Source organism: Tachypleus tridentatus, chromosome 2 (assembly GCF_004210375.1).
Source record: "Tachypleus tridentatus isolate NWPU-2018 chromosome 2, ASM421037v1, whole genome shotgun sequence".
Taxonomy (NCBI): Eukaryota; Metazoa; Arthropoda; class Merostomata; order Xiphosura; family Limulidae; genus Tachypleus; species Tachypleus tridentatus.
Genome location: NC_134826.1, coordinates 88,814,796 through 88,832,613, shown reverse-complemented (window position 1 = coordinate 88,832,613; position 17,818 = coordinate 88,814,796). Strand labels below are relative to the sequence as shown.

The following is a 17,818-nucleotide window of genomic DNA, read 5'->3' as shown; positions in this document are numbered from 1 at the left end:
AATTAGCATGCCATAAACAAAAGATAAACATTTATTATTATATTAATAAACCTTCATATAATAGAAGTGGTTATGAGTCTTACATTAACTTCTTGTGTAAACATCATTGTATCTCATGACACCATAAAAAGAATCACACAAGTTTTCTTCAGTCTTTTAGCTGATACAACAAGTAGACTATTCTCATTACCAGGAATAAGCTTATTTACTCAAATTTTCTTCAATATTTTGTCAGAAAAGCAACAGTGAATATACAACTAAATAACAAAGTAGCATGAAGATCTGACACCATAGTTCATGCTATTTAAATAAGCCTATAGCTTTAGGTACTATACTCACATTACTTAAAGTACTAAACAAAGTGCATCAGCATAACCCATGACAGACTTCACAGACAAAACTCTAAAGATAAAGCCTGGTTAACTTTTAAAAATATAAAAGAGAATATATCTCACTTTATAAATTATAATAACTTTGTTTCCTTGTCATGCATCTTTAGTGGCATATAACAAATTATTATGTAACATCAAAAATGATTAATCACACTCACTGATGGGGAAGCCTTTTTTTTTCACCCTTGTGTACAAAAGGTATTTAGATTCCTACTGATCTAAATAAATATTCTTTAGCATAAATGTTCAAAAGGTATACAAATAAATCTGGGAATGTAAAAACTCAGGAAAACTTTAGTCTTGGAAAAGAAGTGGAAATAAAATCAAAAACTGGGAAGAAAAAATGAGAAATAGGAACACTGTGAAAGAAAAAGAAACTATATGTTGACTACTAAGTTTTGCCATTGAAGTTACATCACTATGGCATTTTTGTCATTCAAGACATGGTAGAACATCAAGGAAGTTTTAGGAGCCTTCACTGAAGATTTGAGAAAAATCTGTGAATTTACTGGAAGAATGTTGATACTTGGTATAATATTAAATGTATGAAAATATTACTCAGCAAAAGTACATTCAAGGAAAGCAACCCACCGTTCGTGAAACAAGTTCTGATATGCAATTCCACATATGGCCATAACCCACACAAACCAGCAGAGTTCACTTGACCATGCTTCAGGCTCCAAATCTTTCAACATTAACCTGTTGAACAAACAAATGTCACAAAAATAAACATATCAAGGATAGAAATGAGCTCTATAACATATATAACAGAACCAATAAGTAAGACACTGCTGCTATGAAGGAAAAAAAATTGTTTTGGCAACAGTCAACAAGTCGTAACCTGAAATTGAACTTCTCTTCTAACCAAAGAAACCACAAAACATTTACCATGTGAATCAAAAAGTTCAGTTACCAAATGAGGGACTGTAGTAGTCACCTATGCACTGATGGGTAGTTTACAAAAGAACACTAACTGCTGCAATATAAAATCTACAAAATGGTGAAAAAGAAACTCACCAGGGGGTGTAGGAAGCTGCGATGAAAAGGTAGATCACAGCTCTATCACATCGATGTAAAATATCTTTCAAAACTCTTAAAAGAGAGAAATTGTTATGATACATTAACCAATATATTTCAGGCCCCAATGCAGACACGATTGATATTTTCTAACAGTTATTTTTCATATCTTTTTTAAAGATAGAAAAAAGAAAATAAAGTTATTAATATATGAATGTCTGTACTTCGTAGAAGATCTTATATGTAAAATGTATTTTCATGAGACAGATTCACGCTAACTTTTACTTTAGCTGAAAATTGATGTCATATTAAAAGATAAATATAAAAACAGTCACAAGTACAGTAAACAAGCCACAAAATTTCTCATAATGAACAGTTTAAAATAAAACTTAAATATTACAATAGTTTAGCATAAATAGATATTAAAAGCACTAACATGCAGTTTACAAAGGTAAAGTGATGAAACTATTTACAGACCTAAAGCGTCCTGAATAGAAGACAGAATGAAAAACAGTTGACACAGAGAACAGACCAATAAGGCTCAACCCGTAGATAATGGCACTGATGTACTCAGGGCTGCTGGATGACTGGTACACTAAGAAAAACAATCCTAGTATGCTTGGAAACACCCAGAGCTGCACAGTTCAAAAGGTATAGTAATAAGTAATAATATTTAAATACATACCAGATTCTATAAAATGTGGTGCAATAAAATGCACCAGCCTACAGACCTTCTTACAGAATACAAATGTAAAGATCAGAAGTAGTACAGTACATTTATCAACACTAATGATTAAATATAAATTGAGATAAACTTAATAGTGCAGAAGAGGCTCAGAATGATGGTTAGAGGAATCAATTCTGATATCAAGATGCTTGTTGTATACAAGACAGTTTGGATTAAACTGAACATTAGTACTTATTGTGACACCTGTAACACTATAATTAATATATAGTTTCTTTTTTAACTTAATAATGCCCAACAATATACATATATTGTAATGATAGTTGAAAAAGTTATCTTTGTTCATCAAATCAAACATAATATACTTATCTCACAGCAGGAGTGATAACTGGTTGTTACTAATTCAACAAGATAAATATCCCAGTAACATGAAAGTAAGATGGTCATTTTGCTCACTGAAACAAGTATCATATATTGGAATCTCAGGCACAAACAATTATTTGTAATAAACAGTCATTTCAAGTATCATATGCTGGAAGCTCAGATGCAAACAAATATTTGTAAAAAACAAACAGTCATTTTAAGTATCATACTGGAAGCTCAGACACAAATAGTAATATTAAACAAACAATCTCTTCAAGTATCATATACTAGAAGTTCAGACACAAACAAATATTTGTAATAAACAATCTCTTATCACATGTTTACCACTAGAAAACATTTACTTGTGTCTATCCTTGTTTCAACAGTTTCATACCCGGCTCCTTCAACAATAAACTTGTTCTAAACAGAGTAACATGTTCATCATGGCTACTTCTCTCATAATTCTCAAATTTCCAAATAATGTTTACCTCCTTAACTTATTTTACCGTATAACATGGTCGTCTTTAACGAATAAAAGATCACTTATCAACAAGTCAAACAGTTTAAAAACATCCTCAAGTTTTATCAGTACTTTCAAGGGCAAACAAAGTTTTAATGGCTGAAAAATAATTACCCCAAAATTAAGCTACATTTAGTATTTAAGTCAAAACCTAGGATTATGAATTTGTCTAAAAACCTCAATAACTACTCATCTCTCTGTGGCTGCAGGTCCTTCATAAATTTTTGTTGCAGTAGAGCTGGCCATACCAGTAAAACTACATGTCATGTACAAATATGTAAACATGGGACTTTTAACTTTAAGTACATACATGCTAACTACTACACCTGAGTCTTGGAATTGGCTGCACAGTGAGAATAACAACCACTCCACCCTTATTACAAATCTAAACATTCACGAAGATGAGAAAACCCACTTGTAGAGAAAATTATATATTTAAAAATGGCTGGTATGGGCAGAGAATGCATTAGTAGAGCAGCGAACAACGTTTTGACCTTCTTTGGTCATCATCAGGTTCACAAAGGTTTTTGTCCCTCTACTACTGCTTTCTCTACCCATACCAGCCATTTTTAAATACATAAATCTAAACATTCTAGCCTCCAAGAATACATATTACAAACTCTTTATTAAAGAAAGCCTCTTTGTTTCCAGTTATCACCCAACATCAGATAATAAAATCAACTTCTCCCTGATGTAATTAATGTAATCATTTCTGAATGACTATGTTTTCATTTTAAACACATGGTGTTTACACTAATACTTAAGACTTTCTTTATAATTTTTTCCCTTAACAACATTATTAAATATATACATACATACACTTCGTTAAATCCTGTTTTATTTTTTTGTTTTACTAAAAACTTATCATTTAATAGCTGAGGTCGTTTTTTGGTAGTTAGAATATTGTGGACAAACGTTTTGAGGTTTTAATGCTGATTATGGAATTTGAAACAGTTCAAGAACCTCCGCAATTAAACATCATGTTATCATGGTTCTAACATTTGTTGTAAAACAAAGAACATGTTACCATGGTTCTAACATTTATTGCAAAACAAAGATCATGTTACCATGGTTCTAACAATTATTGCAAAACAAAGATTATGTTACCATGGTTCTAACAGTTATTGTAAAACAAAGATCGTGTTACCATGATTCTAACATTTATTGTAAAATATGCAAATTGTTAATTAATACTGAGTTTTTAACTACAACCACATGAACCAATAATTAAAAACTCACTGTAATTAATAAAATCAACAGAACAAAAACACACTGGGTTCCATGTAACAACAGAACAATCTTTCTGTGAATAGTCTCTGTACCACCTGTTCTGTGCAACAAAAACACACTTGGTTCCACGTAACTGAATATTCATAAGTATAGTTTTGAGATATGCACAGGCTGTACCCATGTGTTCCTAAGAGATAGATTGTAATGAAGCTAAACAAGTGGTGTTAACACCATTTCACTGTCAGAATCCTTACAAATGCAGCTTACTGAGCCATTTCTCATATCATCTCTTCCTCTTAGTAAAGCTAGTAAGTGACTTCCCGATAGAATAAAGAAACAGGTACAACAATCACTTACAAGTTACTGATGATCAATTTAACAGAATAATTTTGATAAACTTGTAATGTTCAAAGACCTATGTAGGAAAACATTAGCTGAAGACACATTGACTGAAAATTTTCAAAAGAAATATACCTCTTATCCTTAAATAATCATTTTTAAATATTCTTGTTGACTACAACAGTAAAATTGGGCCACTGGCAGCACTTTTTCCAAAAACTTTGGGTGCTGGCTAATATATCTGAATAGCTTCAGGGCACTCAGCAATACTTGCATCAATAAATGTTGAGGAAACTTCAGTACCCATAGCACTAGCACCTATGATTTGCACCATAGAGTATGATTTCTTAGGGATATAATTATAATTCATATTTTTGGCCACTACTTCTACAGTCCAAAGTCATGATACCCAAGTTTCAAAATTTTGTTTTCCCTACATTTAAATGTTTCAACATGTGGTTAATTTATATCCAAAGAAATTATGATATTAAGTATCATTACACTGCTTTCAAAATGAACTAAAGAATGAAAGCTAATTCAACTCACCCCATGAGTCACGATATTGGCAACATGTTCAATTTCTGTTGGTACATAGGCCTCGTTTCTCTTGGCCGGTGCATTCATGAACCTGTTTAGTAAAAACAGAACATGAGCTGAAGTCACAGTATAGAGCAAATTACTCTGGAAAGGTTTGTTAAATAAATTAATACATTTCAAACACATAATCCTTGTATCACATAAATAGAATGCACTTATCACGAACCTCCAAATATCTCATTCCTATAATAATCATAATATAACTCTGTAAACAGTATCAGAATTAGATGTTATCCATAAAACAGAGGGTATTAACTAACACACAATAACTATACACACATACTTTTCCTTCATATGTTTTTTGGAAATACATATTACCTCAACTGAGAACAACTGATGCTCACCAAAGATTAGTATGTATAAGCTGTTTTCTGAAATACTCTACTTCCAGTTTATTAGTAACTAGATTTATTTATACATGTAATAAATGTTACAAAACCTTCCTACTTTGACATGACTACATAAACTATAACCTTTCATTAATGCTTATGAAATAACCAACATTGGCCCTAAAAATGTGTCACACGTTATGAATAATTTGTATTTCAAATGTAAGAGCACAATATGCCCACTGATCAGACAGGCTTCACAAACATGCTGTTTGCCATATAATGATGATTCAGATACAGTACAGAGTTGAACATGTCCACTAGTCAGACAAACAGGTTTCACAAACACATAATATTTGCCATATAATTAAGAGTCAAGAGACAAGAGTTGATTACATCTATGATTAGACAAGCTCCACAAACACATAAGTACTACTCAAGAGAAAGAAAAATTCTGACTCGGGATTTTGGATTTAATCACACTGCAGACAGATAGAGAAGTCACTTACACTCAGGGGCATAGATGTTTTACACCTGATGGGGGGGATGATTTTTGCAACCACTTATGTGGACTGTTCAATTTGCAAATTGGCAATCTCTGATTACGTGAACCTGAAAGCTGTAAACATGCAGTCACAGAGTAATCTTGTTGCCACACTGCTTCAAGGTTTCCATGTAGGTTTGTATAAGTGAGGTGTTGGGAACAGTTTTCAAAATGTTAATAGAATAAAGACAAATGTGTCACAAATTAACTGCCACATGAATTTATTCCTGCACACTGCACAGTATAAAATATGGCCATTATATTTGACAAGGTTACTAATAACTTTCATTGCATGAATTACGTTTTCAAATATTAATAAAATTAGTAATTACCCTTGATAAGTTTATATCTACTGAAAAACTGTTCATGTTGTTGATAAAAATAATTAAAATGTCTTTGCAAACTCTTGAAAATTACACATCAATACAATGTAGCACATAATTATTCATACTTTTCATTGAAGTAAGATTCATTTAGTCCTCTAGTCTACATGTTCCCAAACATATACCTCCTTTGTGATGATCTGTTTATGAATTCTTTCATAAGCTCTTCTATATTTATCTTGTCAACCTCATCTTTGTGAGTGTGACAAATTGCCACATGGTTGAGGTGGCACTAAGACATAGTTGACCTTAACCACGTCTTCAACCGTCTTAATGCAGAAAAACTGCGTTCACATTCACAGCTGGATACTGGACATACAAGCACAATTTTCATGAGAAGAAACACTTCACTAAACATCTGCTGGCTTGTTTCATGCATTTTACAGTAAGCATCCTTTGCACCTTTCAGAGATACTGCTTTTGTTGTTCCTTTGAACATGGGCAACTGAAACTCGAGCCGTTGTGCAGAGATTTCTGGATAGAAGTTTATAACCGAGTTGTCAATCTTGCCAGATATGATCATGTTCTCAAGTGCCAGATATTGCCTCAAGTCATTGTTGTCTGCACTGAATCTAGTGGTCAGATGTTCTCTGACTGTGTCCACAAATTCAAAATATTGGCTTCTGTAGTAATCTCTAGCTGTTGCAGAATGGTGTGCTGAGCCATCACCTGTGATCCTTCTGGGGGGTCTGAGAATGTATGGTAGTTCAATAGGCACCAGATCTAGGGAAGTTACCTTTTTCTCAGATTCATCAAATATCTTGTTGTAATTTTCCTCTGTTCGCAATACCTGCAAGTGCTCAACTGTCATTGCAGATGCTTCAATCATGCCAGATACTGTCGCTGATTTTGCTTGGAATGCATGGTTTAGTTCCTCTAATGCAGCTAATGGATGCTGAGCCATCAACAATCCTAACAGTCTTTCTTTTGTCAAATCTGTCCAGCAGACCTCGTGCTTTCACTGCAACATCTGATTTTTCATTTGCTAATTCAAACAAAGAATCAACAATGTCACTGTAGTGATCATTAGCACATGTAATTGCAGATAGGTGGCACAACCAGCGTGTTGGACACAGTGAGCGAATGTATTTAACTGGACCATTGTGGCTGTCTGATGATACAATATTTTCAAAGATTGTCTTGTATTTGCCTGACCTCTGAAGCAAGACACCAAGTTCATGTACCCACTGGATAGAATCTCAAACACATTCACAAGCTTCAACTGCATGTTCCATTATTAAATTAGCCTTGTGTGCTCCACAGTGAAAATACAAAGCTGACGGTTGCTTCTCTTTTATTTTTGCCTGGCATCCACTGTACGCACCATTCATGTTAGTGGCTCCATCATAAGTTTGTGCTCTTAATCCTCACAGTGGTAAATTGAATCTAGTCAGTACATCAAGTATAGTCGAGGGTATTGTTTCACCAGTTGTACTGGAAACACTGTACAAACCAAAAAACTGTCTCATGGACGTCAAGGTTCTCATCTACGTATTGTACACATATTGCTTCCTGTTTGGCACCTGTAACATCTTGAGTGTCATCAATCATTAATGCAAAGATTTTACTTTGCTGCACTTCGTGTGCTATGTTTCTCAGTAGTTGATGGCTGAACATCTCCATTATTTCATTCTGAGCCTGGGGTGATGTGAATGTGGTTTTCTTTGACAAGTAGGCTGTCAACTCAGGATCTTCCTCTTCCAGGAGCTTCATTAACTGCAGGAAGTTCCCCTCCGTATCAGTATGTCCACGTAATGCTAAACCTTGACGCAGTAAGAAACGTAAACTTCTGAATATTTTGGCTAGACTTCTTTTGCATTCTTCCTGCTGCTTCTTTTTTCCATCATGTAGCTGAACAGTCACTGGAGTTACATCAAGTAAACCTTCTGGAGATATAGCGAATCTGTGCTGAGAGGAGGATTGGTGTTCGTTGAATTTCTGTTTTGCCTTTTTCCAGTTGCAAAAACTTGTGGATATGAAGGTATACTCCACTGGCCTCCCCAATTTCCCTGTAAAAAGGAAATTTTTCCACCTTGGCACAATGAAAGCATATGACTTTTTTGAGTCTGATTGTCGAAGTGCAGCCATGGGAACTTATCAAACCACTTGCCCTGGAAGTTGATATTTTGAGATTTTGCTTTCTGTCACGGTATTAGTTGTGCATCTGTATGATATGGCTTTCCACACTGTATCTGTGAAGTGTCAGATTTTTCATTACTGCACAAATATGTTTCACAACTATCTGGTGGTTTATGATGTGCAATAGTTGCACAAGCATTTTCAGACTCGTCCTCTGATGAACATGGTATTTCCTATGTATGGCAAGTTTCTATTTCTTTGCTTGAGGTTGTTGGATTATCTGCATCTGCATTGTCTCTTGTAGTACTAGTAACTGGCTTGCATAACTATCTAATATCGGAAAATTTCAGACGCTTGCTTGTCATAATTGGAATCTGTTTCCTAGATGACTCAACAAGCTGAAATACAGTCTTTATTGAAAAACTCTAATGTACAACGAATGAAGATAGAACAGAATGGAAGTAGGACTGAAGTGTACAATGTATTTAAGTCGAACGTGCAATTCTCAAAGTGACTACCAAGCCGACTGACCGCCTGGGCATCGCTGGGTCAATAATGTGTGCTAGTTACAACACAAGTAATTGCAAGTTTCTCAAAAAATACTTAAACAGTCACAAATATATTATATTCCTGTTAAAGCTCATCAAAAGGCAAACACGTTGTGATATAATGACTATAAGCACGTCTATTAAATAAAAATACCTAAACAAAAACTAGCAATACAATTCGAGTAGAGGCTTCAGGCTGTTGAAATCACTCCTTTTGTATTTTAATTATACAAGAAAATACAATATTTTTTACTATCTATGATAAGAAAATATATTGTTCTTTTACCATAAAGCAGCAGCACTTTATTAGAGGGCAGTGATAGTCTGAAATTTCATGGATTAATAAGGGCAACAAACACAGGTCTAATGAGTCCTGTTGTAAAATTGAGGCTCAGAGGGGGGTGATGTAAAGTGCATCTGGATCCCAGCTATCATTAACTGTACACTAAACTTACACTATGGTCAGTGGCTTCAGCAATAAAACTGGCTAGACATGCATAAGAACAAATGGCGTAGGAAAACTGCACAATATACACATAAGACTGATGCAGCTACAAGCTACAAATGGCCTGCCAGATCTAGATCACAGGAGTTTACGCTTGGGAGTAATATTTTCGAATTTCATACTGTTCTATCTGTTGTGATGAAAATTTTATTTAATCTTACATTATGTACAAAACATAGGTAGATTCTGTGATAGTGCTTGCATGTATACTTAGGCCTACTGACTGATATGTACGAACTATCGCTTAGATCGAAAAGCTTAGAAGCACGCCTATATTAAAGATGTACATTTTGGCTACTGAAAAATCCTACATCTAGGCCCAATTATGTAATTTGATTGGTAAGAACACGAGAATCACAAGAACAAATACACAATTTGTAGGCCTGTGATGCAATAAAACAATTCAACAGACCAAACTGTAGGAGGGGGATGATTGTATGCACCATACCCCCCACTTAAAATGAAGGGGTGTATCCTACCCATCCCCACCAGGATCTATACCCCTGCTTACACTAGATTAAATTTTAAACTTATCTAATAATAGCCCAAATTATGAAACATTAGTACCTTGTTAGTTTCAAACACTGGCTTACAGTTAGCAATCTTATAATATCAAATGCACTAGTCATATAAAGTAACTTTTGTCCTAACCTGTACATACACTGCAATTTATCTTGATAGATAGTTACTTATATTGATACAATGCATGTAACTGATTATATAATTATGCATATAGCAACAACTTGTAAAAGACCACCAGATAAAGCAGTTGCAATAATATTAAACTCTAGACTAAGATAAAAAATTAACATAATAATAAGGTTGCAATTATGAGGGAGTTTAATTTCTGGGAAACACACAGGGAAATGTTATATCAAACCATGATGAAGACAGGTTCTTAGAAACTGTTCAGGATTGTTTTGTTCAATAATTGGTCAGAGAACTTAACTAAAACAATACTATTTTTGATTTATTGTTAACTTATAATAGAAATGGTTGATAGAATGAAGACTGGGAAACATCTAGGTGCAAGTGACCATTGCTCAATTAGGTTTGATGGACTGGATAAGTGAATCAGGCAGAAATGTTGATCAAATGTGGAAAACTTAAAAATAAATGTTAAATATTCAAAATAGGCACTCTCTTTCTTAACTTGAAGATGACCTAGGAAGGTCGAAATGTTGTTTTCTCCTTATCAGTAAAAGTGTTAATATCCATACCAGCCATTCTGAGATGTATTTTTTCTGAAATATTTATAAAGTAAGACGTAAGCAACTTTCCACAATCACTTTCATTGATTTTCCAGTTGACTTTATGGTCATCATCCCTCATGTAGAAAAATAACATTATTTCTTTCACTATGTTCAATAAATGTTTATGTTCTATGTTTCTTGGATCTAGAGTTCTTACCATTTCACCAACGTAAATGGTTTTGCAGGACTGACAGAGAATAATACAGCCACAGTGTTCTGTAGTCTTGAAGTACTGACTTATTAATAGTAATAAATATTTAATGGTGAGACTCTTCAGATACCACTCTAAAACCATGATATAAAACTGTAGCTGACCCTAAGTACTTTATTTTGACAAGTAGATTACGCTGTTTACTGGTTGACATTCCCAAGAAGTTTCTTCTTGGCTTTTGATGGATATGTTGAACAAAGTACATAGGGTACTGAGAATATTTAAAGTACATGTGAAAATAAAATAAAAATACTTGGTGTAAACTACAGTGATAATATTGTGGCTGTATAGAAGTGTATGAAAATTCCAAAGTTGTTTATTAATATCTCAATACCACTAAAACAAGTTCTAAGCCTTGAACAAGTCTGTTCAAACCTAAAGACCACAATGACTATGTTGTCCCCAGTTCAACTTGTAAAAATATTCATGTTACTGGTGAAACAGATAGAAATTTAGACTTGCAAAACATACAAGATGTTTAAAATGGTTAAACAAATGTTATTTTTCTAAACATGGAATTTTGATCATAAAATGAACTACAAATCAGTAAAAATAAGATACATAAAATTAGAAATCATGTCAAGTGAAGAACTGTGGAAAATTTGTTAAACATACTGTGTTAACATGCAGGGGACAATACTACAAACAACCATTTATCTCCAGTGCTATATAACACCTTCACAGTGTACCTGAAAGTGAATTATTTCTTAATGACAAGAAACCCACTTGAAATAAAAATATATCTCAGAATAGCTGGTATGGGTATAACACTTATATTGATAGGGAGAGAACAACCTTTAGACCTTCCTAGGTCATCTTCAGGTTAAGAGAGTTTTCTGAAAAGCCAGAGTACAGTACGTGCTTTATCAACACTTCCCACCAAAACACTTATTTTAGAAACAGTGACCAGCAAAGACTATTAGCTGTGTGGAAACCACAATTACTACAGATGTAATACTGTGGCTTCAGAGAAGTAACATGGTCTATTACACTACAAAAAGAATAAACATTTCATAATTGGGCATCAATAAATTATTGTTTATTAACAGGTACTGTCATTCTTTACAACAAATTAACAGGTCATTTACCTTTCAGTTGAAATTTTAAAAACTGGATTAGAAATCTGAATTTTTTTAAAGAAAAGAAACCTTACAAATACAAATATTATGAGTGGTTAGGAAAATTTAAAACCCTGAAATTATGGGTGGAAATGAAAGTCATAGGCAGGTTTGATCCAAGGTGAGAAAAAAGATGTGTATAACAGTGTTAAATTATATATGAAAGTATTTTTCTGTTTTCTGACATCAATATTTTTCTTGATTAATGTTATCACACTTCCCTGCTTGATAAGAAAGTAACAACAATAGCATAAGATTGTTTTAACAAACTAACAGCATAAAATTGATAGTAGCAACATTTAACAGACAATACAACTGACCATTCAGAAAGTTCACTGAACACACAGACCTTAATAATTCTGCATTCCTGGTTATATTTTATTAATCTTCTCTGAGCTTTATATATTAATTAAGATATTACATGAGAGAGATAAGTACATTCTACAATAATTTATTGCTCTAAAAATCTATAAGAAATCAATATTCAATGTTTATTTTGAAGTTTGACATTTCACCTCATAAATTTAAACTATCAAGCAGTTAGAATTAAAAGCTAATATTATTAGGGTACCAGATCCATGAACCTTTTATCAGCAACACTAGTTCTGTTAACTACAAATATCATACCATAATGCTATAAGTCTATTGCACACATGAAGTTAAAACTTAAAAATTAAACCCATACTATTAGTAGTAATGGATTTGCTATAAAAAACAACACAAAAACACATTAGTAGTAATATCATAGCTCCCTTCTCTACACAAACCTTCCAACGCGTCCGAAAATGGAAATAACTTGAGCTAAAGATAATTATTAAATAACATATGTCCATACCTTTCCTGGCCATTATTTTTTTTATAATTGTTTGACCCTTTAGAGGTTTTTCTCTTCCCTTTCAGTTTCACACAATCGGTGTACACCCAAGTGTTCACACAATTGCTTATTACATACCTCAACGCTTCGCTCACAAATATTCCACAAACACTATTTGAATTGGTATGTTTAAACTTCATCAACCATCTGAACGTTTCGTCTAAACAAAGGTGAAAACAGAGAAATCGGAAAATGGTGCGTATATAATTAGCAGACGATCCGATAACTTTCATGGTAATACTTGACGTTGAAACAATTCGATAATTCAAAGAGGAAATCATGTCTTCCAACAGATCAGAACAAGTGCTGGCATCGATGAGTATCATCAAAACTTCCGTTCTTTCTCAAACCAGACCATAATAGTTCGTTTATTGTAATATGGTCCAAAGTCGCCAGTATTGCTTTACTACCATTGAGGCTATCCTGTATGTTCATACCCTTGATTCGATTTCGATTAATTTAATACTAATGGCGAAATTTCCGACTTAAATTAGACGGCAAGTTCAGTGTTATTATTCTTTGTAGAATTTGACTTAACATATTCTGATATTGTAAACTTGCTACTTAACAAGACAAAGTATCTGTGTTTAACGTTCGAAAAAGATGATAAAAAACGAAAAAGCAAAAATCTTCACTCATAGCTGTGCCCTTATCCGCGACAATCACAGCTGTTACCGGAAAAGTATGACGTCACTCATGACTATATACAGCCTATACTGCAACTACAGACGAACAGTAAACGTTATTCAGAATCAAAGTGCTGCAAAATATTCATGTGATACACTTTTACTCTTCTTTCCCTAAATGAATTATTTAATAAAGTAGAACGTCTCGTTTAATTAACACTATAAATTACCGTGACACTAACCAAGTGAATATCACCAGTAATAATACAAATTACTAACTATACAACAGACTTCGGTGTCGTATTGAAGTTGTGTGTGTTGTTGTTTTGAATTAAGCACAAAGCTACACATTAGGCTATCTGTGCTCTGCCCACCACGGGAAGTGGTGCGTGACAAACCTCAACACTTCGCTTACAAATATTTCACTGATGTTATTTGAATTGGTTGAGATCTTGTCAATTATTATATTTTAAAATAACAATATAGTATAATTCCGTTTTTGTTTTCAGTTTGATGCCCACCAACTGATGTTATTTTCAAAACGATCTGTTCGTGAGTACCAAACGGAAAAGAACGTAAGTACGGCATATTATATAAGTTATTTACTAGGATTATTTAAATATTTTGCTGTTTTATGACATTGGTGAAGATTTACTATTTTTACCATTACAATCTACGTTTGTATACTTTAACAGAAGTACTAGGTTTAGGAGATAAGCTTAATTTTAACAGCTACATTAACTTTGCGCAAAAATTATATTTATATACATATTATTCTAGTTTAAATAAATACATTTTAATGAAGTTAAATAGTAAAATAAGTAAAATCACAAGGAAAGACTGCGTTAAAAACATCAAATCCAAACCTGTGACTAATTATAACTCAAAAAACAAGCCAAAACAAAAACAAATTAAACAAAAAACGTTGCATCAACTGAAAAGATCTCAGCGTACAAGCTACAATATGGGATTATAAAATGTACCCTTGGTTTTGGAGGTGACTGAGGAAGTAGGGCCTACATTGCGGTGGGGATACACCGTCTATCAATCTTCGCCTCCATTCGCCAATCTCGTATAATAAATGAAGAATAGCAATAGATATAGAATTAGAAATAAAAATCAGGAGAGCGAAATGTAGGTGCTCAAGCCTACATCTGTATCACCCTTCACTGCCTGTAGGCAGTTGTGGAAGTTGACTGCTCTTTGCTTGTTTTTTGAGTTATCACAAACTAATATATATAAATATATATATATACACTACATGGCCAAAGGTATGTGGACACCCGACCATCACACCCATATGTGCTCGTTGACGATCTCATTCCAAAACCATGGACATTAATATGGAGTTGGTACCACCCCCTTTGCCTCTTCTGGGAGGCCCGGCATGGTCAAGCGCGTAAGGCGTGCGACTCGTAATCCGAGGGTCGCGGGTTCGCGCCTGCGTCGCGCTAAACATGCTCGCCCTCCCAGCCGTGGGGGCGTATAATGTGACGGTCAATCCCACTATTCGTTGGTAAAAGAGTAGCCCAAGAGTTGGCGGTGGGTGGTGATGACTAGCTGCCTTTCCTCTAGTCTTACACTGCAAAATTAGGGACGGCTAGCACAGATAGCCCTCGAGTAGCTTTGTGCGAAATTCCAAAACAAACAAACAAACAAGCAAACTCTTCTGGGAAAGCTTTTCATTACATTTTGGAACATGGCTCCGGGGATTCGCTCCTATTCAGCCACAAGAGCATTAGTGAAGTCGGGCACTGAGGTGTTCGATTGGATTGAGGTCAGGACTCTGTGCAGGCCAGTCAAGTTCTTCCACACCAACCTCGGCAAACCATATCTTTATGGACCTCACGTTGTCCATGGCGGCATTGTCATGCTGAAACCAAAAAGGGCCTTCTCCAAACTGTTGCTACGAAGTTAGAAGCACACAATTCTCTAGAGTGTCATTTTATGCTGCAGCATTAAGATTTCTCTTCACTAGAACTAAAGTGCTAGCCCAAACCATGAAGAACAGCCCCAGACCATTATTCCTCCTCCACAAAACTTTACAGTTGGCACTAAGCAGTCAGGCAAGTAGCGTTCTCCTGGCATTCATGAAACCCAGATTCGTCTGTTAGACTGCAAGATAGTGAAGCGTGATTCATCACTCCAGAGTCTAATAGCAGTGTGCTTTACACCACTCCAGCCGATGCTTGGCATTGCACATGGTGATCTTAGGCATGTGTGTGGCTGCTCTGCCACGGAAACCCATTTCAAGAAGCTTCTGACGAACAGTTCTTGTGCTGACATTGCTTCCAGAGGCAGTTTGCACCTCGGTAGTAAGTGTCGCAACTGTAGACAGACAATTTTTTATGTGCTACATGCTTCAGCACTCGACTGTCCCGTTCTGTGAGCTTGTGTGGCCTACCGCTTCGTGGTTGAGCTGTTGTTGTTCCTAGACGTTTCCACTTCACAATAACAGCACTTACAGCTGACTGGGGCAGCTCTAGCAAGGCACAAATCTGAGGAAGTGACTTGTTGGAAAGGTGGCATCCTATGGCAGTGCCACGTTGAAAATCACTGAGCTCGTCAGTACAACCCATTATACTGCCAATGTTTGTCTATGGTGATTGCATGGCTGTATGCTTGATTTTATGAATATGTTAGTAATGGGTGTGGCTGAAATTGCCGAACCCACAAATTATAAAAAGTGTCCACATACTTTTGGCCACGTAGTGTATATACATACGTATATGTATGTAAAAATGAAGGAAACTTGAATTATAAAGTAGTGTAAACATGTGCCAGATTTTTCATTGGAGTGAAAAGACATGAGTGATATAGCAAGTAATATGTGAAGATTGGTGTGTTGGGGTTTTCATAAGTAAGTGTTACCCATTAAAGTAAAAAACATTATTGTATATTAATTCAAGCTTTGTGTGATTTTTGTTATTTCTGTTGTTCGTAAACTCTTTCCAAAGTTTTAGAGGTAGCAGCACCCAAATTCGTATTTGGACTCGGAGTGGCACTAGGACTATCCTTATCCAGGGAGGGATATACAATGCACCCAATTTGTCACCCAAACTTGATGGGGTCTAGGAGTACGTTTTTGGCCCTCCTTTTGGATTCCAGAGTTACGGTTGCATCTGCATTTATCTCTCCATTCACAAACGGAACAAAACTTAGAATATATACTTGGATACCAAGGACAGTGAGATTCTTTCTTTAAGGTACGGACTCCCTTGGAGTGGCTGTAGAAGTAACTGTAAATAATGGAGAAATTTCATCAGTACGTTGGGGTTTTTGTGAATTGTGAAAAGACTTTTGAAAACACACCTCGAATTATCTAGAAATTTAATATATTATAATAATATAAAACATCCTGGTTAATTTATTAGTCAGTCATAGAGTTTATTAGTTTGTTTGCTTTGAAATTTCGTGCAAAGTTACATGAAGTCTATCTGCTATAGTCATCCCCAAATTACCAGTGAAAGGATAGAGGAAAGGTAACTTCTCATCACCACCACCCACCACCAACTCCTGGGCTGCTATTTTACTAACGAATAGTGGGATTAACCTTAACGGCTAAAAGCATGTTTGATGTGATGGGCAACCCCAGATTAAGGCATGGACTTACCGAGCTCAAGCCCAGTGCTTCAAGTTATGACTATAAACGTATTGCATGTAGAGGTTCTGTCTCGAGGGTGCCTCTATAAGTTCAAAAGCATAGGGCCAATAAAACCCTTAACCTGGCCTTGGTGACAGGAATTCGAATCCACAACCCTCAGATTGCGAGTCGAGCGCTCTAACCACCTGGCCATGCTAGGCCGTTTATTAGTTTATCATAGAGCAGTTAGTGAATCTATTACAGTATAGTCAGTCAGTCACTGATGTGATATTCTCATGATGTCTTGATTTCTCTTGGAGAATTCTTCACAAACTATAAAACAAAAGGATTCGTTAAACACTATGTTACAGATTTTATTTGCATCTGACTGGGTTTCAGTCAAAAGGAAGAAAATGAAAACAATCTTCATTACAATAAAAAATACGAAACCCAAGTTTAAAATTTGAGTAAAAACTAGTGTAATCAAAAGGAGAAATCAAAGGTTTTATAAACATAATACGTAAGAATTAAGAACTTCTATATCAAGCAAAGACTATCTGTATTAACCTGAGTCTCACTTCTGAACTTTATAGCAGAAGTACAAAAACACATTTTAAAGATG

General features: G+C 34.8%; 2 protein-coding genes across 9 annotated transcripts in view; one reads left to right on the top strand and one right to left on the bottom strand.

Moving 5' to 3' along the window:
- LOC143244462 (monocyte to macrophage differentiation factor 2) overlaps positions 1-17,818 on the bottom strand; it is a 36,093-nt gene that overhangs the window by 13,271 nt on the left and 5,004 nt on the right. For 2 of the 5 annotated variants that reach the window (XM_076489168.1, XM_076489167.1), the window contains exons 1-5: positions 12,949-13,666; positions 5,093-5,174; positions 1,887-2,044; positions 1,410-1,484; positions 984-1,091 (exon numbers count right to left, since the gene is read on the bottom strand). In XM_076489168.1, the coding sequence (XP_076345283.1) occupies positions 984-1,091; positions 1,410-1,484; positions 1,887-2,044; positions 5,093-5,174; positions 12,949-13,313 (788 nt within the window). In that variant the 5' untranslated portion in view covers positions 13,314-13,666. Of the gene's footprint in view, positions 1-983; positions 1,092-1,409; positions 1,485-1,886; positions 2,045-5,092; positions 5,175-12,948; positions 13,670-17,818 lie in introns of those variants that run through there. The other 3 variants (XM_076489166.1, XM_076489165.1, XM_076489169.1) reach the window with 3 other exon arrangements.
- LOC143244460 (putative chitinase 10) overlaps positions 13,997-17,818 on the top strand; it is a 55,026-nt gene continuing 51,204 nt past the window's right edge. The window contains exon 1 of one of the 4 annotated variants that reach the window (XM_076489152.1): positions 13,997-14,188. In XM_076489152.1, the coding sequence (XP_076345267.1) occupies positions 14,141-14,188 (48 nt within the window). In that variant the 5' untranslated portion in view covers positions 13,997-14,140. Of the gene's footprint in view, positions 14,189-16,781; positions 16,820-17,818 lie in introns of those variants that run through there. The other 3 variants (XM_076489156.1, XM_076489157.1, XM_076489158.1) reach the window with 3 other exon arrangements.